The sequence below is a fragment of the Peromyscus eremicus genome, chromosome 13 (assembly GCF_949786415.1).
Source record: "Peromyscus eremicus chromosome 13, PerEre_H2_v1, whole genome shotgun sequence".
Classification (NCBI taxonomy): domain Eukaryota; kingdom Metazoa; phylum Chordata; class Mammalia; order Rodentia; family Cricetidae; genus Peromyscus; species Peromyscus eremicus.
Genome location: NC_081429.1, coordinates 51550102 through 51574630, shown reverse-complemented (window position 1 = coordinate 51574630; position 24529 = coordinate 51550102). Strand labels below are relative to the sequence as shown.

At 40.2% G+C, this 24529-nt stretch overlaps 1 protein-coding gene and 1 long non-coding RNA gene across 2 annotated transcripts in view; one reads left to right on the top strand and one right to left on the bottom strand.

The window, feature by feature from the left end:
• LOC131923676 (uncharacterized) overlaps positions 1-24529 on the top strand; it is a 97571-nt gene that overhangs the window by 2712 nt on the left and 70330 nt on the right. The window contains exon 2 of the long non-coding RNA XR_009382653.1: positions 15818-15949. This is a non-coding gene — a long non-coding RNA (uncharacterized LOC131923676). The remainder of the gene's footprint in view (positions 1-15817; positions 15950-24529) is intronic.
• The window catches only part of C2cd6 (C2 calcium dependent domain containing 6), an 87825-nt gene that overhangs the window by 18982 nt on the left and 44314 nt on the right, over positions 1-24529 (bottom strand). Inside the window, exons 14-15 of the mRNA XM_059278806.1 lie at positions 4936-4972; positions 779-840 (exon numbers count right to left, since the gene is read on the bottom strand). Coding sequence (XP_059134789.1) covers positions 779-840; positions 4936-4972 — 99 coding nt within the window. The remainder of the gene's footprint in view (positions 1-778; positions 841-4935; positions 4973-24529) is intronic.

The following is a 24529-nucleotide window of genomic DNA, read 5'->3' as shown; positions in this document are numbered from 1 at the left end:
ATCTCCAGGACATCTTAATGGCTTGCTGGGACAGCCAGTGTGAAGATTAGTCAGTAATGTCCTAAAGAACTGAGGACTTCAGACTTTCCAGTGATTACTACATTCTGTTGCATGGAGTCCAAAAAATTCTCACAGCAAACCCACTCCCTATGAAAGAGAATGAGCATGAAATGTCAATGCCTTGGAGTCAGTATCAGTTGATGATTAACTACCGTGAGAAAAAGCACTGGTGCTTCCTTAGGGCTTGGAAACTTTCCCTATGAGCATGGTTCTTTCCTTCTGAATGCAAATGTGAGATATATCAAATTTTCTTTCTCATTACCTTTCATCTAGACATTTCTTTCTTGCTTGATCTCTATTCCAAGCCATACAATTCCTGTTCTGTTTCTGGAATACTTGTTACTGTTAGCTTGGCAATGCATATAAACAAGAGAAATCCAAATGGTGAACTTTACGTATAAATGGGCAATTGAGATGAGCAAATGGCCTTTTCAAAAGCTTATATCACGGAAGATGGGCTCAAACTCCACACTTCCTGGTCTGTGTTTTACTAGTTATACGGCTTCTTATAAAAAGAGCAAATCAAAAACATTGACTTGAACTGTAGGACTTGCTAAAGTCAGTGGGACATTTATATTGCTCTATAAATTTATAATATAACCCTAAAAGTGATCGACAATGAATGCATGCATGCATATTGAAGAATATCAGTAAATATTAATAAGCTCTAAATAATAGAAGTGCCAATAATTTTTAAAGGATATATCCATCTACTTACAGTTTTCCCTTTTTGATTTGTATTTTCTTGTCCTAAGGGCTTATCAGGTATTGTTAACACATCTGAAAAAGAATGAAAAAAAAACCCACCAAGGTCATATAAATTGGATGGCACTTGTAACATTTGGGAAGTGGGCTTTATAAATACATCTCTTGGCCATGAATGAAAACACAGTGGCCAAAAGTCCAGGACTTGGACTCTGTGAGTTTGTACAACTAACCATTTAATTCAGTAAGTAAGCCTGCCTCTTCTAGCCTTGTTTTGCCAATCTGTCAAGGGAGGAGTGTTTTGTGACCAAATGTTTAAAACATCTAACACTGTCCAGCATATAGGAAGCATGAAAGTAAAGGGAATGTCATCGATATCCTTAACCATCGTTAGTGCCCTCTTGGCTCTGGTCTCTGGATACATCCATACCCTTGAGTCTTCACCTAGCAACTCTGTGATTTTCCCTGTCACTGTTGGAATGTCTGTGGTAAGAAATAGAAGTTACATGTCACCACGCTCTGTACATTTCATGCATATAAGGTTAATTTAGGTTGTAGTTATAATGCTTATGTTAAGTATTTCCACTTTCAACTCTGGCTCTTGATGGCAGTTCAAAAAATAGTAATTCAGCCTATCATTGTTGCACTCCTAGTTGCTGTTTGTTGACGGTGGGTGTTAAATACTAGGTACGTTAGACAAAGCTGTGCTTCATGGTGTGTTGGAAAGGTGGTTTGTACACATTCTTTGGAGCTGTGTCCTGTTCTCTGATAGACACTGGGTAATTTTCCATTGTTACTTTTGCTATCCATACTATATTCTAGATACCTTTCATGAATAATTACATATTTCCTTAATAATTCAATTTGTGATACTAGAGAAGTATCTTTTGCAGAAGCCAAGAAAATTATGAAGTGGGGAGTGGAATGAAAATAATTTCAATGAATTGTAGTGCTTGGCTAGAATGTATGTGCACAAATATCCAGACTCAGAAGTCTCAGTGAACGGTGTTTAAAAGTAACTGGGCTAGCCTGGCACAGTAGTGCATGCCTTTAATCCCAGCACTCGGAAGGTAGAGGCTGGTGGATCTCTGTGAGGTCAAGGCCAGCCTGGTCTATATAATGAGTATCAGGACAGCCAGTGCTGTCCTGTTGAGAGATCCTGTCTCAGAAGAAGAAGAAGAAGGAGGAGAAGGAGGAGGGGGAGGAGGAGGAGGAGGAAGAAGAAGGAGGAAGAAGAAGAAGAAGAAGAAGAAGAAGAAGAAGAAGAAGAAGAAGAAGAAGAAGAAGAAGAAGAAGAAGAAGAAGGAAGAAGAAGAAGAAGGAAGAAGAAGAAGAAGAAGAACAAGAACAAGAACAAGAAGAACAAGAAGAACAAGAACAAGAACAAGAAGAACAAGAACAAGAACAAGAACAAGAAGAACAAGGAGGAGGAGAAGAAGAAGAAGAAGAAGAAGAAGAAGAAGAAGAAAAGAAAGTAATTGCCTAGCTCCACACTTGTAATTTATCTATAGGTGATGGTAATTGAAGGAAACTTATAAGGGTACCCTGTGAACTTTACTAAATAAACCCTTTAATGCACTGTATTTTATTTTATATAATATAAATATGCCATGCATATCTGTATATACTTTATTAGGTTAATTATAGAAGATTGGTTTGCATGAACAAATTGAAATACAATGCAAAGTATAGCAAAACCACTTTTTTGTTGTTGTTTTGGTTTGGTTTTTGAGACAAGATCTCTCTATGCAGCCTTGACTGTCCTGGAACTTGCTGTGTAGACCATGCTGGCTTGGAACTCACTATGTAGACCAGGATGGCCTGGAACTTATAGAGATCTGCCTGCCTCTGCCTCTTGAGTACTGGGAACCATGTCTGGTACAACCACTTTATTTTTAATTTTTATTTTTTGGGGGGGATTTTTGAGACAAGGTCTCGTGTAAGCCAAGGCTAGCCTCCATTTAGCTTCATAGCTGAGGACACTTCTGAACCACTGATCTTCCTGCCTCTACCTCCCCCAGCAGTACCTGGACTACCACACCCAGCTCCTAAAGCCACTTTTAATTAGAAATCCTATTTATGTAGGGTGGTGGTGTTGTTGAGACCAGTTTTCATGTAGCCCAGGCTGGCCTCAAACTTGTTGTGTAACAAAGCTGACCTTGAACTTCTGATTCTCCTGCCTCCACCTTCCAAGGGCTGTGATTACAAGTGTGCTGCAGACGGACTGCTGAGGGTTTCCTGCACGCTCAATGAGCCGCCTACCACGGGACAACACCCCCAGCCTCAGTGGCCTCAGTGAGCCTCCTACCACGGGACAACACCCCCAGCCTCAGTGGCCTCAGTGAACTTCCTACCACGGGACAACACCCCCAGCCTCAGTGGCCTCACCTGTAAGACAGAATGTCATTGTCATGGGTGTTAGTAGATAAGATGGAGTGTTTACAGAGTTCTGGGGACCAACTGAGGCAGTTCAAGGCAATAGAGAAGTTATCTTAGCGGATAGCTCCATGCTTTGATTGTTTGAGGCAGAATTTCACTAGGTAGCCTAGGCTAGCCTGAAACTCGCCATTTAACCAAATCTGAACTCATAATCCTTCTGCCTTTGCCACCTGCCTGGATTACAGGCTCATGTTACCATTTCCAGCCCGCTCTTTCATTGTAGAACAGGAAAACTGAGGGGATGGGGCTGTAGCTCAGTGACAGAGCACTGACTTAGCATGCAGGAGGCCCTGGGTTTGCTCTCCATATACATGGAAAATTGAAGCAGTTATAAGACAATGATTTGAGGTCACAGTCACAGTGGCAGACCTGAGCTAACACCTACTTCATAACCTCATTTTAGACGAAGAATAACATCTCATTTCTGACACATAGTTGAAAACAATAGAACATGAAATCTGTTTTTGCCAGTTTACTCCAAAAGGCCTTCTCTCTAGAGGTTCTCAAGGTATCCAGGAGTTTTTGTGCTACTAGAACAGAATACTCAAGGCTGGATACATTATGAGGAACAGAAATGTATTTCTGATGATAATGGACGGAACCTCTGAACTGTAAGCCAGCCACCACAATTAACTGTTTTCTTTGTTAAGAGTTGCCGTGGTCATGGTATCTCTTCACAGCAGAGAAACCCTAAGACAGCCATCATCCCAAAAGTCTAAAGTCCAAGGTCTTATCTACATCAGACTTGGGTGAAATTAAGACATGATTCATTCTGTGGCAAATTTCCCTCTAGCTGTTAGCCTGTGAAACAAGTTACCTGCTTCCAAAACAAAATGGTGGCCCAAGACTGATGAACTAAAAATTATAAAATGAATTAAACCCCTTCCTTCCCAAGTTATTTATGGTCATGATGTTTTATCACAGCAATAGCAACTTCAACTCTGACAACTTGTTAATCACATTTTGACTTGATTCTTTTCTCCACAAGCTCTTAAATGAAGGCTGTTCTTTGCACCCCACAAATGTACAAAGAGATGTAATCACTTGCTCATCTCCTGTCTGTAGCATGCACTACAGCAATCTCGTCATTTTATCTTCATTTTGACTGACTACTGTTGTCTCTTCTGAAGGAATGTGTAGTCACTGTGCAACTCTGGCTGTTCCAGTTGTTAGAAGATTTCCAGGTCCCACTTTAACATACACTGTGGTGGCTACCTTGATTCCTTGGGAATCTCTCATTTCCTTCAACCCAACGTAATTCCTCAGAGGGCCTCTGGAACTCTAATTCGCCAGTACTGTATGATCTTATTTTTCTCTGTTTATTTTATTTGTTAGATATTTTTATTATTGCCTTTTGGTTTACAGATATATTGACTGTCTTCATAATGATATCGCTGAGAAAAGAAGCCTTTTGAAGTAGGAAAATGTGTTTTTAGGGCGATCTGTAAGGCAGACAAAAGCTTCACAAACAGCTAAGTGTAATAAGTGACTTCCTAATTCCATTGGAACGTATGTTCAATGAAAACTATTTAGGACTCCCACTTTTAAGTGTCTGTATTTTGTTTAAATTTCCCATGGTTACTCTGAAGCTGTGTTTTTATAATGAGGAGAAAATACTATAATTTACATCTTGAAGGAAATTATGATAATCATTATTTTATGAAAGTTAGTGTTCCAAACTTCGATGACCCAATATTTGAAAATTATAATAATTTATAAATAATAACTTACCTGAAAAATGAGGAAATTTTTCCCTTTTTTGCCTAACCTAAAATAAAAATGAACAGAGAAAGTTGATAGAAAAATGAACAAATATCAATATAAATTAAAAACAGCATTATTGATGGTAATAAATAAAATTGTTAACATTTGGCTCTATGTCATATTAAAATAATTTAACCAGTGCAATTATGGATTGTAACATAAATGCCTGGCTGAAGCATTGTATAAATGGGCTGCTAAGTAGCAAATGCTTCGTATTAAAAGAAAATGAATGTTATTACATTTATTACTACCTATTTTCATTTTTCCAATTCTCAGGAAGCAAAAATAATAATTTAAAGAATAAATAAAAACAAACCAAATAGGAAATAAAATGTATATCAAAAATGCTTAAAGAATTGATCCCTCCACTGAATGAAATGAAACAGTCGAACCCTGATGTATCACCGATTTCAGATTCTAAATAACCCAAAACTTATATGAAATAAGGGAGTGCTTATATAAGAGAGAGGAGTTTTTCTTGAAAAGGCAACTTTAATATTTCAGGAAATCTTGACTACAAAATTAATTAAAAATGGGAAAAGTCTTTGCAAAATCACTTTCAATCAGCCAGTAAACATATCCTTCAGCAGTCAACAATAGCTCTTGAAGAAGGAGGAGAATTGATTCCTAGAGTTAAAGTACTCAAGTTTTAACAAAAAGTTACAAAATATATATGAAATATGACTTATTCAAAAAATAAGTAAATAGATAAAATAAGTCACAAAGAACCATGAAATATAACCTACAAGAAAAAATAGAAAACACTTTAGAAGAAGCCCAGGTTTTGAACTTAGTAGGCATGTGTTTTATGCTTTCCTAAATATGCCCAGAAATATATAAAGAACCAGGATCTCAGAAGGCAGAGTAGTGACACTCACTACTCTCCAGTAAAAACTGGGGGTCAGGGAACACATAGTCATCTCAGAAAGAAAAGAAATATTGACCAGTATTATATTTTTTAGGGTTTTTTTTATATTTTTAATTTTTTTTTTTTTTGCTAGCTTGGGTTTAGTTTTATTGAGTTCTCTCTTGCTATTTCTTTAAAAAAATTTAGCATTTATTTATTTTATGTATATGGTGCACTATCAGCATGCACACCTGCATGTCAGAAGAGGGCATCAGATCTTATTATAGATGGTTGTGAGCTACCATGTGGTTGCTGGGAATAGAACCCGGGTCCTCTGGAAGAGCAGCCAGTGCTCTTATCACTGAGCCATCTCTCCAGCCTCCTTACTATCTCTTACGCCTTCATTACATATGCTTTTCTTCTCCTTCACATTTTGCTTTGCCTTTTTCTTTGACCCCACCTCATTCTCTTTCAATAAAAAAATATACGTTTAAGTGTATGCATGTTTATCTGTGCCCCATGTGCATGCATTTCCCACAGAGGCCAGAAGAAGACATTAGATTTCCTGGACGTGAGTAACAGAAGGTTCTGATATGCTAATGTGGGTGCTGGGAATTGAACCCAGGTCTTCTACAAGTGCAGCAAATACTCTTAACCACTGAGCCATCTCTACAGCTCTTCGTTCTCTTTTTATTTCTTAGTTATGAATATCATTAATTTTAATAATCTTTAAAATCCTGGGTTATCCTGTTAGTATCCTTGTTCATTTATATCCACACCTTTCAGAGGTTGTAAATAAAGTACCCGGTTACTTTTTTTTTTTACTGCATTTCATTGTTTTAACTATACTGACTGCTTTCTCTCTTCTATATGGGGCAGGAATCATCAGTCCAAGAGAAGACTGCCACTAAGAAAATATAATACAAAACAACAACAAAAGAGTAGGGGGGAAACAGGAAGACACACACACACACACACACACACACACACACACACACATATATATATATATATATATATATTACAACACACGTACAAATTACGTTGTAGAAACACACAAAGAAAAGACGTGAAAGCAAGCTCCTAACTCCTCGGTATCTGCAACCGGTGATAGCTGTTGAAACGCTGAACAAGGAATTTTTTTTTCAATCTCCTTTTAAAAATGACCAGTTACTTCAAAGGAGACTTAAACAGATGAGTGAAGTAGGGATGTCAATTCAGGGCCTGCATACAGAAGTCAGCAACACAGACGAGAAATTTAACAACCTGGAAGAGAACTTAAGCAAAGAAATTTAAATTCTGAGAGGGAAAAAAAAGTCAAAACAGAAATACTAGAAACAAAACACTTCAGTAAGTCAGACTCAGTTGAGTTTTGATCCCTCCAGCCAACGAGTCAGCAGTGGGAAGAAATCCCATTTTGTCATTCTACCTGATATAGAGGGGTGGTCAAACACCTCCCAGAGAGAGAATCTACTGCTAAAATCTGAATTAACCTGAGGTCCTGAGACCGGGGATAACTACATGTAAGTGCCTGAATTCGGTTTGTTCCCAGCCTTAGGGTGAGTAAAGGCTCCAGGAAAGAACCATGGAGAGTGGAGGGTTAGGTGCTGAGAGGTCAAAGGCTATGTATAGACTGCAGGAGGCTTGGCTCAGACAGGGGAGTGCCTGGGGAAAGACAGCCCCTCCTCAGAGGCTAGCAGCAGGTAGTATCACCTGGTTTTGACTCTGAGCCTGAGGCCAGTGGTGGAATAACATCTGGATTAATTTACCTGTTATTCACTGCTGAGGCTGCAGGCATGTACTTGACACCCACAGCTACATCCACAAGGCAGATGATTGGTACTTAGGACAGCCTCTGTCTTTACTATCTCCATGCTGTTACTGCTTCCCTTACTCCCAATGCACTTGGGAGACACTTGCCAGTTAAAACGTTAGCCACCCCAGGAATGATTATCTGGGGAGTCTTGGGAGGATCAGAGAGCCTGCCCAGCCCACAGACAGAAGAGCTAAATGTGTCCACCAAGGCCCCTGGCATACAAAAAAACTTTACCAAGGTAAGACAGTTCTGGTGAACAGTGGTTACTTGTTCAGTCCGTACTCAGCAACAGCATAAACTATAGAAGAGACACATGAATGGAGTCCAGACGTTCACCTGAGCCCCAGCCAGCCAGAGTCTGTGTAATTGGCAATCTCCAAGTCTTGAATACACAGAAAGCTATTCTAAGACCATATCCTTTTGTCTCTGACAATTTTTGTTATTTGTTTTCTGAAACCGGTCTGTCTATGTAGCTTTGGCTGGCCTGGTACTTACTTATGTAGCCCAGGCTAGCCTTGAACTCACAGAGATCTGTCTGCCTTTGCCTCCCAAGTGCTGGCATTAAAGGTTGTGCCATCATTCCAGGCCCTTCTCGGACTCTTCTGACTCCTCCCATTTTTATTATTTTACTGCATTTTTAGCAGTATTTTACTTGTGGGTTTTTGGTGGTTTTTTTTTTCAGTTTCTTTCTTTCTTTCTTTCTTTCTTTCTTTCTTTCTTTCTTTCTTTCTTTCTTGTCTACTGTTTCCTCCTCCACCACTCTACATTTAGTAATATTTTTGTTTTATCTTTCTGATTCTTTAACAGCCTGATATTTATTCCTGTCTTATATTTGCCTAACTTTGCTTTTGGCTTTTTTAAATTTTTCTAATTTTTTAAAATTTTTTCTAATCCTTTGCTCTCCCCCATCTCATTCTTCTCCATCTTTCTCTTTTTCCTTCATGTTGCTTCTCTTCCTCTCCTTCCCTATCTCCTTTTATCTCATTCATTTATTGTCTCCACACTTAACATAAACAATTTTGAACTTGAGAGCTCTGACTATAGTAGTTAGTATATAGTATATAGTAGTTTGCCATTTTCAATTCTGTCGTTGTTGATGCTTTATTGGGGGCTTTAATCGATTTTAAGTGCTTTTTTTGTTTTTTGTTTTGTTTTGTTTTGTTTTTTTGAGACAGGGTTTCTCTGTATAGTTTTGGTGCCTGTCCTGGATCTCGCTCTGTAGACCAGGCTGGCCTCGAACTCACTGAGATCCGCCTGGCTCCGCCTCCCAAGTGCTGGGATTAAAGGTGTGCACCGCCGCCACATGGTGATTTTAAGTGCATTTCTATATTTTGAACGGTTTGATGATGTTGCTATTGCATCAATTAATTGTCTCCTCCCTGAGTCGTAGTGCAGATGGATTATTATGAGTAAGCTGCTCAATAAAAAGATGCCTAATAAACCCAGAAGAGATGTCTAAACCAACAGACACACAAATTGTAACACAGAAACACAAATAAAAAATGAGGAAGTAAGACGATTATAACACCTGCAAAAGGTCGGAACTCAGCAATTACGGAACTAAAAGAAATACTTAAATATGCAAATTTCAGGTTGAAGATTTCAAAATTTGCTGGTAAAAATGATCAATGATCTTTCTGAAATCAGACCCAAACAAGCAGACAATTCAACTCAGTACTTGGAGAGCAAAGTCAGCAATGTAGAGGAAAAGGTCAATAAACTGGGTGAGAAAATTAGTAATACAGATGAAAAAGTCAGCAAAGAAATTGAGATGGGGGAGGGGGTGAAATGATGGAGGTGCAAACCTCAGTGATTTAAATTACAGTGGAAAGCATCACCGATGGACATGACCAAGCGGAAGAATGTTAGGGATGGGGGCAAGGTTGGTGAAATACTGCCTTCAAATATCCAAAGGGGAAAAAGTGTGAGCACAACCAAAATGTCCAACAACCCTGGGATCCAACTAAGAGAGCAAACTTCAGAATCGACAGGATAAACAAAAGATAAAAACAAACAAAACCCCCAAACAGTCCAAGTACAGAGAAGCTGTTCAAGGAAATCAGAACCGAAAATTTCAAAAGTCTAAGAAAGACATACACAAGAGCCATTTTAAAAGTCGATAGACAGGACTGAGAAAAACGTTTCCATAGCGTCTTATAGAACAAGCAAGGGAATAAGATTCAAAATTGAAAGGGGAGGGGGGGGTTTGGCGGTGGTGGCGCACACCTTTGATCACAGCAGAGCCAGATGGATCTCTGTGAGTTCGAGGCCAGCCTGGTCTACAGAGTGAGATCTAGGACAATCAGGGCTACACCGAGAAACCCTGTCTCAAAAAACCAAAAGAAACAATTGAAGGGGAAAAACACCAGTGCATCTCTAGTGGCAAGCATCGCAACAACATCATGTCTCCTCAGCAGCCCTGAAAGCTAGAACACATGTTGGGATCTATTTCAAGCTGTGAAAGGGAGTACCTGCCAGCCAAGAGTGCTGTATCTAGCAAAGCTATCTTTTAAAACTGATGGAGAAACATGGGCATTTCAAACCAAGCACAGACTCACAACGCTGACACTGTGCTCTGCACACAGGGAAAGCAAATTTCACCAGAGAACTAGAATAAAGTAGAGATAGGAAAGAATCTATCATGTCCAATATAGTAACCCAGAAAATTGGAGAGAAAGCAAAGAACAAATAATCCAAACAAGGATAAAAAAGGGGAGGGTGGGGACCATCACTCAATAATGACCATAAATGTAAAGCACTTCAAGTCACCAATGAAGAGGCTCAGGATGTCTGGTTGAGGTAAAAAATTAGATTCAACTATTTGTTGTTTCCAAGGGACACATCTCATCAGTAAAGACACAGACTGGGAATCACAGCATGGAAAACAACCTATCTAGGTAACAAAAGTGGCTCCCACCTGTCTCCATTGGAATTCTCCTGTCCCATCCCCAGCCCTGTAGCAGACCACATGCATAGGGCCTATCTTCCCACTCTAAAAAAAATTCAGGCACAAAACATCTAGGAAACGTGGAACACTATGAAAGGACCAAATTTATGAATAATAAGAATAGGAGGAGTAGGAGAAATCCATGTCAAAGGCACAGAAAATATTTTCAACAAAATCAGAAGAAAATTTCCCTAACCTCAAGAAGGAGGTTCCTATCAAGGTAAAAGAAGCATACAGAACACCAAATAGACAGGACCAGAAAAGAAGCTCCTTTGACAAATAATAAAACAGTGGGTATAAAAAACAAATAAAGAAAATTAAAAGCTGCAAAAAAAAAAGACCAAGTAACATATAAAGGCAGACCTATTAGAATAACACCTGACTTCTCAGTGGAAACTCTAAAACGCCTAAAGGGTCTGTATAGATATGTTCTACGAACTCTAAGAGATCACAGATGCCAGCCCAGACTACTATGCCCACCAAAACAATCACAATAGACAGAAGAAGAAAAAACATTCTACATTAAACAATTTAAGCAATATCTATCTAAAATCCAGCTCTACAGGAAGCACTAGAAGGAAAACTTCAATCTGAAGAGGTTAACTGTACCAATGAAAACACAAGGAATAAATGATTTCAGAGCAGCAAATCAAAAGAGGGGAAATCAACACCACAATAACGAAATAAGAAGAATCAATAAAAATGACTCACTGATAACTCTCAACATTAATGATCTCAATTCCCCAATAAAAAAAACAGACTAACAGATTTGGTTAGAAAGCAGGATCCATCTTTCTGCTGCCCCCAAGAAGCACATGTTAACATCAAGGATAACTGTCACCTCTGGGTAAAAGGATAAAAGACTATGTTACAAGCAATGGTACCAAAGAAGCAAGAAGGTGCATTTTAATATCTGGAAAAAAAATAGACTGCAAACCAAAACTAACCAGAAAAGATAGGGAAGGACACTACATTTTCACCAAGGGGAAAATCTACCTAGAAGATACTGCATTTCTAAACATTTTTGCACCAAACACAAGTGCATCCATGTTCATAAAAGAAACATTACCACAACTAAATCACAGACTGACGCTCACACAGTCGTGAATGCCCCACTTTTGCCAATAGACAGGTAGGTCATCCAAACAAAAACTAGACAGAGACATGCTGGAGTTAAATAATGTCATAAATCAAATAGACCTATCTTATCAGCAGCTCATGGAACTTTCTTCAAAACTGACCACGTATTTGAACACAAAGCAAGCCTCAACAGATACAAGAAAATTGAAATATCAGCCTGCATCCTATCTGACCACCATGGATTAAACCTGGATATCAACAACAGCAGTAACTTTATAAAGTCATGGAAATTGTACAACTCAGTACTGAATGAAAAATGAGTCAAGACAGAAATTAAGGAAATTAAAAACCTTGTTTAGAATTGAATGAAAATGAAAACATAACATACCAAACCTATGGACACAATAAAGGTTGTTCTAAGAGGCAAGTTCATCGCATCAAGTGCCTACATTAAAATAAAATGGTGAGATCTTATATTAACAACTTATATACAGCACAGTATATAAGTTGGCATAAAAATAGACACATTGATCAATGTAATTGAAGTCCCAGACATAAGTCCACAGTCCCATGAATATATAATCTTTGATAAAGTAGCCGGAAATATACACTGGAAAGAAAAACAGCATCTTTAACAGTAGTGCTGGTCAAACTGGATGGTTACATGTGGAAAAATACAAATAGATTCATATTTATTATCTTGTGCAAAATTCAACTCCAAATGGATCAAAGACCTCAACATAAGGCCAGATAACCTGAATCTAATAGAAAAAAGTGGGGAGTAGTCTTGAACGCACTGGCACAGGAAAAGACTTTCTAAGAGGACACTGACAGCACAGGCACTAAAAACCACAAATGGGGCCTCAGGAATCCAAAGTGCTTCTGTATGGCGAAGGGCACCACCAGTCAGGCCAAGTGACAGGCTATTGAATGGGAAAGGACCTTCACAAATTATACATCCAATAGAAGGGCAATATCTAAAATTGAAAGAATTAAAAAAAAAACCCTGAACATCAAGAAAACAAATAACCCAATTGAAAATGGGGCATAGATATAGAAAGTTCTCAAAAGATGAAATACAAAGGGCTGAACACTTAAAGAAATGGTCAGCATCCTTAATCATCAGGGAGATGCATATCAAAACCACTTTGAGATTTTATCTTACACCAATCATAATGGCCAAGATCAATAAAGCAAATGACAGCTCATGCTAGTGAGGATGTGGAGTAAGGGGAACACTCATCCATTGCTGTTAGGAGTGCAAATTTGTACAGCCACAATGAAAAATCAACATGGAGGTTCCTCAGGAAGCTAGGAATAGATCTACCTTAAGATCCTGCTATACCACTCTTGGGTATGCACCCCAAATACTCTACACCCTACTACAGAGAGACTTTCTTATCAATGTTCATTGCTGCTCTATTCATAATAACCAGCAATTGGAAACAGCCTAGATGTCTGTGTCAACAGATGAATGGAAAATGAAAGTGAAGAGAAGGTAAGGGAGGGAATATGGGAAGGGAGAGCTAAAACTAAGAGCCATCTGAGGGGCCGTATGGAAACCTACCACAGTAGAAGCTTCTTATTGTATATACAGAAATGAAAGAAACTTAAATGGAATCACCAAAGAACAGGGGAGAGAAACACAACTAGAAATCTCTCGCCACCAAGGGAAACCTCCAGTGCCAGAAATGGATTACATCTAACCTCGAGTTGTTGACCAAAGGGGCTTCATGAACCCCCCCAAATAACTCAGGATATTGCCAAAGCTGTTGTTTCTCTCCACAAACTCATGGTAAGGCTCTATTGCTGAAGACAACACCTACATATCTCATTGAACACAGAGAAGTCAAGCTTATGTCTACCTAGAGCCTTCACCTTTACTGAACGGTGTTCACAGTACTGGAAGGTACTCTTAATGCTACCAGAGGATAAAGGTAAACACCTAACCAGCTATAAACCCTTCCACATACAATGGTGACCTGCCTACACGATACGCTCGGGCAATGGTGGTACAAACATTGTGGGGGTAACCAACCACTATCCGATTGGATTTAAGACCCGCTCCGTGAAATGAAACTCATACCTGACACTGCTCAAGTGGTCAAGAACCTGGGTCTAGATAGGCCGTGGATCTGGGGGTAAAGCTAAAACTACTGTTTGAGAAAAGAAATGCAGCACTATAATGATGCCTAAAGACATTCTGCTATATCCATAGACCGGTGTCTGTCTCAGCCATCACCAGAGAAGCTTCCCCCTGCAGTAGATGGGAAATAATAAAACACAACTGTTCAATTGCAGAGAGTGAGAGACCTTGGAACACTCAGTCCTAAGTGGGGTGTCTCCATCAAATCCCCCCCCCCAAGGCCCAGGAAAGTTTGCTGAAGAGGAAGCAGAAAGACTGTAAGAACTGGTGGGGATGGATGCCACCAAAAACAATGCCTTCCAGACACAGCAGGACTGATGCACAAATCCACTCACAGAGATGGGGGCACCATGCACAGGGTCTGCACGGGTCCAAGTCACATATGGTCCCAGCACTGAGAAAGGGAAGTGGACATGAGCCCCCTTCCCTAAGCAAGAAGCTAGCTCCCATTGACAACTGCTAGCAAAAGAATAGAGTTTTTTCCAATGGAGTCTGGATAAACAAGCCACAACCAAGGGCAGGCCCATGCCAGCATGAGACAGCCAACTTAAAATGAATTCAATGGTCTTTTGGGAGATTTTTTTTTGTTTCATGCTGCTTTGTCTGGGATTTTTTTAAGCCTTACTGGTCTTTTACTTATATATTATGCTGTTCAATTTTGTGTTTCTGTGGGTTTTCTGTGTGGGCTTATGTCTCTGCATGTGTATGTACTTCTCTTGTGTTTTCTTTTTCTCTGTTTGTTTAGTTCTTTTTTAAAAAAGATTTATTTATGTATATGGGTGTTTTGTCTGCATGTACATTTGCACACCATAAGAGGGTACTGGATCCCATGGGACTACAGTTATAGACAGTAGTGAGCTGCCATGTGGGTGCTGGGAATTGAACTCAGGACCTCTGAAAGAACAGCTAATGCTCTTAACCGCTGAGCCATCTCTCCAGCCCTATTTGTTTAGTTCTATTTTTTTTGTTTTTTATTTGCCTATTTGCTTCTAAAGAGAGAGAGAATGTGTGGAATTGGATGTGTGGGGAGAATCCAGGAGGAGATAAGGGGATGGAAACTGTGATCAGAATAAATTGTATGAAAAAAATCTATTTCAATATAAAAAAAGATAACGTCTGAAAACAAGCTGGTGAACCTATTCTAATATCCAATAAAGTAGATTTCAAAATTAAAAGAGATAATGAAGACCACTATTTAGTAACAAAGGCAGTATCTCAAGAAGTTATAATAATTGTAAATATATATGTACCAAATGTCGTGGCTCACACTTTGATTAAAAAAATAGAAGTCAGTTCTTGACACAATAATGGTGATTTCAATACTCAATTCATCTTTATATGTAGAGAGCCGTGCATGGCCACGCCACAAGGATGGCACCAGCATCCGGCTTCTGCCTTCCCGATGGCAGGTGCTCCTTATTTGGCTAAGGCTAGGATCTGGCTTGCTTCTGCGCACCTGGACCTAATCTGGCTTGCTTGCGTATGTCTGACCCTATTGGCATTGTCCACGTGGCACTACGGGGTTGATTGCCCAGTGGCTATAAAGGGCGTGGGCTGACTTTCCCAGGGGAGTGACTGTGAGAGTGACTGGGGGGGTGACTGTGAGTGAGAGAGAGAGAATGGGAGAGTGAGTATGAGTGAGAGAGAGAGAGAGTGAGAGTGAGAGAGAAGAAGAAAATGACTTTCCCCGGGGTCAGAAGATTGTTCAAGGTTCCTGAATAAACTGCTTGGAGAAGAGCCTGCGTCTTCCTTGCTGGTCGAGGCGGACGTGACATTTATACAGGTTATCAAAACTAAAAACCAACAAAGAAACCTCAGAGTTATACTCATGACAGAGCAAATGGACTTGACAAGAATATTCTAACAGATATAGAATACACATTATGCTCAGAACCTGATGGAACTTTCTCTAAAATATACAAATATTTATAAAATATTTCTCTAAAAAATATTTGTCTAGGCTACAAATCAAATACAAAAGAACTGAAACAGTTTTTTTTTATATCTTATCAGAGCACAGTGCAATAACATCAGAAATCAAAAGCAAGGAAATCTATGTAACTGTACAAATGTAATGGAGTCTAAACAACAACAACAAAAACAACAAAAAGAGACTTGGAAAAAAGCTGTATCCCAAAGGTTTTGGTAAGTTGTGCTTTTATTTTCACTTGATTCTGGGAATTTTCAAATTTCCTCTGTGATTTCTGCAATGACTCTCTGGTCCTACAAGAAAGTAGCAATAAAATGAACATAGCTCAACATAATAAAAGCTGTCTATGGCAAATGTAAAGCCAACACTATTATACTAATCAGAGAAAAACCTCAGAGCATCACCTCTAAAGTCTCTAATGAGAAAAAGAGTGCCCAGCAGCTCTACTTTTATTCAATATAGTACTCACAGTGTTAGCTAAAGAATAAGACAAGAAATAAAAGAGTTATGAATAGGAAAGGAAGAAGTCAAAGTATCCCTCTTGTGGATGACATGATCATTTACTTAAGAGACTCCAAAGGGTCCACCACAAACTTATAGACTGTTATGCATTTTCAGCCAAAAGCAGGATACACAATTAACATACAAAAATCTGTAGCCTTTTACATACTAAACTATATAGTAACCTTGCAGAGAAATGAGGTGAAAAATTCATGACAGCTTAAAATATCTAGGGGTAAACCTAAGGATGTAAAAGATCTCTAGAATGAAAACTTCAGACACAGAAGAAATTGAAGAAGACACTAAGAAGATGGAAAGACTGTCAGTGTTCACAGGTTAGTAAAGTTGTAAAATATTGTAAAAATGGCATTTAACAAAAGTGACCTATAGATTGAACACAGCCCCCATCTAAATCCCAACACCATTAGCCGCAGTAGTGGGGGAAACCCCTAAAATTCATGAAGCGCAAAGTCTGAACACCTGAGACAATCCTTAGCAAAAAGACCAAGGCTGAAGGTATCACATGTTACATATGGAACCAGCATGGTACCGGCCCCAAAACACACATGACAACCAATGGAACAGAATGAAGGACTCAGAAATAAATTTATTTTTATGGCTGTCTTGTCTACATATATGCCTGGTTCAAGAGACCAGAAGAAGAAGGGATCAGATCCCCTGGAACTGGAGTTACAGACAGTTGTGAGTTGCCATGTGGGTGCTGGGAACTGAATCGAGGTCCCCTCCAAGAGCAACAAGTGTTCTTAAGCACTGAGCATCTCCAGCCAAAAGGCCACTTAACTTTTGACAGAGGTGTTAAAAACATACAAGCCTGCTTCTTCAACAAATGGTGCTGGGGAGACTGCATGGAAAATAATGGGACCGGTCTAAATCTTTCACTTTGCATGAAATAAACTCCAAAAAGATCAGAGACATGAACACAAGATCTGAAACTTGGAACTGACTAGAGGAAACCATAGGAAAATACTTCAAGACCTGGCACAGACAGGAACTTTCTGAAAAGGACTCCAATCACTCAGGAAATTATCTCAGGAATTGATAAATGGGATTGCATGAGACAGAAAAGCCTCTGCAGAGCAGAGGAAACAACTGCCAGGGTGAGGAGAATATGTAAATCTCTTTGCCAGTTACATACCAGACAGGAGATTAGTAGCTAAAACATATAAAGAATTCAAAAAATTAAACCAGCAAATCACCCAATCAATAAATGAACGAAATAGACAATTCTCAAAAAAAGAAAGAAAGAAAAGCCAGGTGGCTGTGGCACACACCTTTAATCCCAGCACTCAGGAGGCAGAGGCAGGTGGATCTCTGTGAGTTGGAGGCCAGCCTGGTCTACAGAGCTAGATCCAGGACAGGCACCAAAACTACACAGAGAAACCCTGTCTCAAAAAACAAAACAAATAAACAAAAATAGTGTACCATTAATTGGGCTGGAGAGATGGCTCAGAGGTTAAGAGCACTGGCTGCTCTTCCAGAAGACCTGGGTTCAGTTCCCAGCACCCACATGGCAGCTCACAACTGTCTGTAGTTCCAGGGGATCAGACACCCTCACCCAGACATGCAGATAGGCAAAACACCAATGCACATAAAATAATAATTTAAAAAAAAGAAAAAGAAATACAAATGACCAACAAACACTTGAAAAGGTGGCAAACATCCTTCGCTTCTGCAGTCAGGAAAAATGCAAATTAAAACTGCTTTGAGAGTAGCCTCACCCCAGTGAGACTAGAAAAATGTCAGGAAACAAAAGACAGAAGATGCTTTAGTGGATGTGGAGAGAGAAGACCCTACATACACTACTGGCAGAAATGCAAACTTGGGCAACCACTGTGTAAATCAGTATGGAGTTTTCTCCAAAAACCAAAAAGTAGAGTGACCTTAGACTCTCTTTAACTCTTTTGGGTGTACTTCTGGAGGACTCTGCAAGCATACCATGAAAAGTCTTGCAGCTTTAAAAATCTGTGTTTATTGCAGCTGTGCTATTCACAACAGCCAGGAAACGGAACCGTCAAGATGTCCATCTTAAAGATGTGACCCATGTACACAACGGATGCTTTATTCACTCACAAAGTAAAATGAACTCATGGCATTTGCAGGAAAATGGATGGAACTGGAAATTTTTCACGCTGAATGCAATAAGCCAGACTCAGCAAGACACATACCACACATTTTCTATCATATGCAGAACCTAGACTAAAAATTGTCTGTACATATAAAAATGCTAAGTGAAAGCCAGACACAAAATGCTCTATCTGTATAGCTTTGTTTACATGAACTGTTCAGAAAGGGTAGATCCTTAGAAACAACTGCAGATTGGTAATTTCAGGGGCTTGTTCCACAGGGAGCAAATACTTGAATAAAGCCATTTTCTCTAGCTGAAATAATTCCCAAAGAGGGCTGAAAGATGGAGGCTTTCTTCTAGAAGCATGCTAGCAGCTTAGGAACAAGTCCTGCATTTCTAAAGGGAGACCCAGATGGCAAATTATAATTCACAAAAATCCATCCCTGTGCTTTGGAAATCCACTTCCCTGTGTACGTTCTGAAAGCAGATCCACCAGGATTCTAATGGATCGTGCTTCCCAGGTGAAATCTAGAAGGAAGTGGAAGTAACTGTAGCTCCCACAATTGCAGCTGATTTTAAGCCAACAGGGTCGATATTCTCCCTCCTTTTCTAGATGTTTGAATTCCCCTAACCTTCATCTCACACACATCTGATCTTGATGCCTAGTTCCTTCTGCGACAAGGTAAATAGCTTGTCTGTTATCAAAACGGAGCATGGATTCCTGGGCATCAAAGTATACCTCCTCGGTCTCACATTCTCTCCCATGCTCCTGCTGTGTCACAGCAAGCCCCACCTGCCCTGACCAATCATCTTCATCGCCCTGACATCTCAGATGGCCACTCCGTTCCATGCCTGCTTGCACTGTGTCATAATAGAATTGCCTGGGCAGTGGCCATAATCCAGAGTTTAATGATCTCTTCTTTTGTCTCCTGATGAGAGTGTCCCCCATTTGGGGACTAAGACCTTTAAACCTACAGAATTCAGAGACCTGGGATAATAAAAGTTATCCAAATGATAAGGTTGCCAGATGAAACATGGGAAGCTCAATTAAACTGAGTTTCAAGTAAACAACATTTTAAAAGTATGTCTCAAAGGTTGAATGACATAAACTCTTCATCTGAGTGTAACCAGGTTTACTAATTTCTATTTTCTAATTCTACCAAGAGAGCCACTGGGAATGATTCTAAGTGGTGACTTTGGTTTTCATTCTCAGATTCATGTACTGTCCTGATTAGTTAGATTTATGTGAAGAAAAGTGTACTTAGCAAGATATTGTCCATGAGTTGGTACTTGTTCAGTCTTAACAGGTCATTTCACATCTCATCACTACTTTTTTTTAAAGACAGGTTCTCATGTCGCTCATGGTCACCTCTAAAGTGCTTTATAGCTGAGTATGACCTTGAACTTGCTATCTTCCTGCCTCAACCTCCTGAGTGCTGAGATTATAGACATGGTGCCCACGTCTGCACCTTCTTCACCATAAAGTGGGTCTGATTAAATGTTATATGATATCATGAGCTACTGATCACACCCTGCAAGCTCCTGAATATCAATGCTGATTGGGTCCATGTAGGAAGTAAAGGAAAATCCATCTTAGAATATTTATTTGCATGTGTCAAGATAAATTATCAATACTTCAAGGGGGAAAGGCTCTCAAATCACCAGCCTGTGTGTAGTGACCGCTCTGTCAAGTGTATCGAGAGACAGCACTGTTTTGAGAGGTTCAGTGTTTATCGTTGTTGTGGGCAGAGCAGACGGCAGGCAGAGTTAATAGCTAAATCAGCCTTGGTAAGTGGAATCCAGGCTGCTGAGCACTTGCAAGTCTCTGCTGTAGGCATCACAGCCACTACTTCATGACTTCATCTGTGATGCCATTCCAGCAGTGTCTGATGACAGAGGGTGGGTGCCGTTAGCTGGCTGTCTTTTGTGTACCTGGCTATGCAATGGCTCTCTCATGGTAGACAGTCGCAAATAGGCATTACCTTCAGACTGTGCCCATTCCACCGTGTTCCATCCATAGGTCTCTACTCCCAGACCTGCTTGACTTTTGTCTTCAAATATTTCTGTCTTTCAGAATTCCCTGATTGTTTGGCCAGGATATTTGTCCTATACAGTGAAACCTCACTAAATTCACAATAGGGTTCACCACTAGGTCAGGAATGGTGAATGAAATCAGATGCTAGAGATAAAGGAAACTTGGGTGTTACATATAGTTTTATTTATTTTTATTTTTAAAATAGAGACTCATAAGACTGGCAAAATGGAAATAATATAGTATGTCCTCTTAGGACTTTAGCATATAGAAAGACTCGAGAAAGCCCCCCCTCGCCCCACTCCATGATTACTGCCATCGAAGCATCCGGGCATAGCGGGGAAAGTGCCCCTGCAGAAGACTGAAGAATTCCATCTTTATGGCACCGGGAAGATGGCCCAGTCTCTAAAGTGCTTGCCTCACATGAGAATCTGAGTTCAACTCTCAAAACCCAGGAAAAACGCTGGGCACAGTGGGGTGCACTTGTAACCCCAGCGCTGGGGAGTGGGGCAGCAACAGATGGACTTCTCGGGCTTGCTGGCCCCCAGCCAAGCCTCATGGGTGAGTTCTAGGCCAATGAGAGGCTTTGTCTCAAAGGAGGTGGATGGTGCTCCTGAGTGACATTCGAGGGTATCATCTGACCTCCACACATACCTGCACAAGCAGACATGAACATATGTACACAACCATTTGTGCATGCGCATGCACACACACATACAGATTTAAAAAGAGTCCTGACTTTGTGATAAATGTGTAAACCTTTCATAAATTAATTTGGACTTTTAAGTATGACATATTTTTGCCTAGGAAATAAAGTCTCCAAGGCTCTGTCAAACAACTTGATATCCTCTCTCTCTCTCTCTCTCTCTCTCTCTCTCTCTCTCTCTCTCTCTCTCTCTCTCTCTCCTCTCTCTCTCCTCCCTCTCTCTCCTTATCATTGTGAAAAGAATGAGATTTTTTTCCATTTGCCACAAAACAAAGTAGCCCAAAACACATGTGTCTAAACTAGACACACCAAGATACCATATGATCTCAATGTGAAATCTAAAAAATAAAAATTCGAATATACTGATAGAGAACAAAATAGTGGTTATTGGGAATGGAACATGCAGATATAGTTATAGGAATCAAAGTCATATATATGAAAGATTAGCATGGATAAGAAATCTAAAAAAACAACACAAAAGGGAAATAATGAGAGTATACTGCGGAGGCTGGAGAGATTACTCAGTGGTTTAGAACACTAGATGCTCTTGCGGAGGACCAGGTTCGATTTCCAGAATCTACATAGTGGCTCACAACTTTCATAACCCCAGTTCCAGGGGGATCTGACACCCTCTTCTGATCTCAGCAGGCGCCAGGCAAAAATGTAGTACACATACATACATATATACAGGCAGGCAAAACATTCACACACATACAATTAAATCAAAAACAGATGCCTTTAAAAATAAAATTATACTGCATATGAGATTCGTGCTGAGTACATTTTAGATACTCTTGTCACAAAGGAGGTATTATATAAGGGTATGTTAAGTGCTTCACACAGGAACCTTTTTACTGTCTATATGTGTCCCACAACATTATGTTCTATACTGTAAACATATACAATGAAAAACTGTGACGTAATGGGCATGCATGTTAATTAGCTTGGTTTAATTACTATGCATATATGAAAACCTTATGTTCTATAAGCACATAAGCATTTCTGTCACCCAAACCTTAATAAAGCTGGAAAATTATCAAAAGACAAAAAGAAGGGGAGAACTTCGGTGAGGAAAATGTACGAGGTTCCTGGTGTATGAGGTCCCCCAGTATACGAGGTTCCCTGGTGTATGAGGTCCCCCAGTATACGAGGTTCCCTGGTGTATGAGGTCCCCCTGTATACGAGGTTCCCTGGTGTATGAGGAACCAAACAAGGTTAACATTTAATCTCTCACTACAACAAAGGGCAGCCAGAGGGCAATGGGTAGAAACAGCTCTGAGAACAAACACTGTCAACCAAAAATTAAATATCTAGCAAAGCTAGCCTTAAAAACAAACTTTGTGAGAAAACCATATTCCCAGATTAAAAACGGTTGCTGGGACGTGCTTTTGAAGGGTGCATCTTGTCCCTGAGCTCATCCCTGTCTTGGTTTCCTGGCTGCTATGAGATGAGCAGTCTCATGAATGACATGCTCTTATCATCATGCTATTCTGCCCCTCAGACCCAAGCAATGAAGCCAGTCAACTCTGGACCTCCGATGCTATAAGTCAAATACATAATTTCTCTTTTTCTTAGTACTTTGTTACCACAATGAAAAACATTAGCACATACCATAATTGCTTTGTGTGACCTCTATAACAAATTACCACAATTTGGTGACTGGAGACAAATTTATTTTCTCACAGTTCTGAAAGTCAGAAGTTCAAACCCAGTTTTACTAGGTTGAAATCAAGACAGGATGGGCATGCTTCCTCTGGGAGCTGGGGAGGATGGACGATGGGAATCCATTCTTGTGTCAACCAGCTTCTGGTGAACACAGGTGCCCCTGACTTGATACAGGTTGTCTCCAAATACCTCTGTTTCATCTCCACATCACCTGCTCTTTGAGTGTCAACCCCTACCCGACTCCTAGAAGGATGCTATGATGGCATTGATGGCCCACCTCGGTAATCCACCATTATTTTCCCACCGTAAGATCCTTAATCATATCTACAAAGTCTTTGCCATATAAGATTAGTATTTACAGGACCCAGAGATTAGGACCTGTTCTCTTTAGGGACCACTAGTCAGTCTACTACAGCATATTTAAACTCAAATGGTTGTCCCTTAGAACCCATAGGAGATTGGTTCCAGGACCCTCATAAGATACTAGAATCCTCAAATAACCCAAGTCCCTTAGAATTGTGTGAATTATGTTTGCATATAACTTATGCATATCTTGCTATGTACTTATAACACTCAATACAAGTGTTACAAAGTATTGTTATATGCATTGCTTAGGGAAAATATACATACTCCATACAGACACATTTTGTAGAATTTTTTTAAACTTTTTATTAATTCTTTGTGGATTTCACATCATGCATCCCATCCCATTCATCTCTCCATCCCTTCGTATCTGCCCTCTGCCCTTGTAACCCCCTCCCCAAATAAAATTTAAAAGAAAAATATCTCATCGGGGAAGCTGTGGGTGTGTGTCACAGTGAGTCACAAAGCATACCCTTTAGTCCATACATCTTTACTTGTACATGTTCATTGCAATGAATTATCTAGTCTAGTTCAAGGCTTCTGCTAAACTATCAGTACTGGGCTCTCACTGGGACTCTTCTTGGATAACTGTTGTTGCCCTATGTTATGGAGATCCTGCAGCTTCAAATCTGCAGGACCGGCCCCTTCACATACTCCAGCAGTTCACAGATGGGGTGGATGTTGGTCAGCCCGCCAGCTCTCCATCATTCTCACCACCAGGGTGAGCTCTCCAGAACTTCTCCAGCTGCTCACCCGCTGCAGCAGGCAACAAGGAGCGAGGGGCGGGGCCAGTTCTCCTGCTCTCATGCCCCAGGGCTGGCTCACCCACACCCACACCACCAGGGAAAGCTCACTGTGCTTCTCAGGCGAGGTGCAGGTCCCAGTCTCCATTCTCCAGTGCTGCAGTTGGTGATAGGCAGGACCATCTCTCCCGCCTGCCTCAGGTGTCGAGAGGAGAGGGTAGGCGGTAGGGCATCTTTCCCTTACCCACACTACCACATGGCATATGAGGGGGTCACTTCTCCTACTCTGATGCCTGTGCCCCTGCCAGCAGGGTGAGCTCTACATTTTGTAGAATATTTTTATGTGCAATTGACTGGATATGCAGTTGTGATACACACACAGAAGGATGACTAATATTCATACAACAGATATGTGTATCTCTAATAAAAACTTGAAGCTGTTATAACAGAAGTTCCCCACTATAAATTAACTTGTGGAGAGAGACTCTGAGACAGCATAGAGTTTGGGGCTCAGCTGTCCCAGGATCCTAACTGGTGCCAGTCTTCCAACCATTTCCAATAAGGCACCAGACAAATGAAGACCCATGCTGGGGGTGACAAACCCATGATGACATTTCTTCAGTGATATTGAGTGGGACAGAACTTCCCACATTAGTATATAAGTCAAGTCTTGAGAGTCAAAATGTTTCCAGATATTAT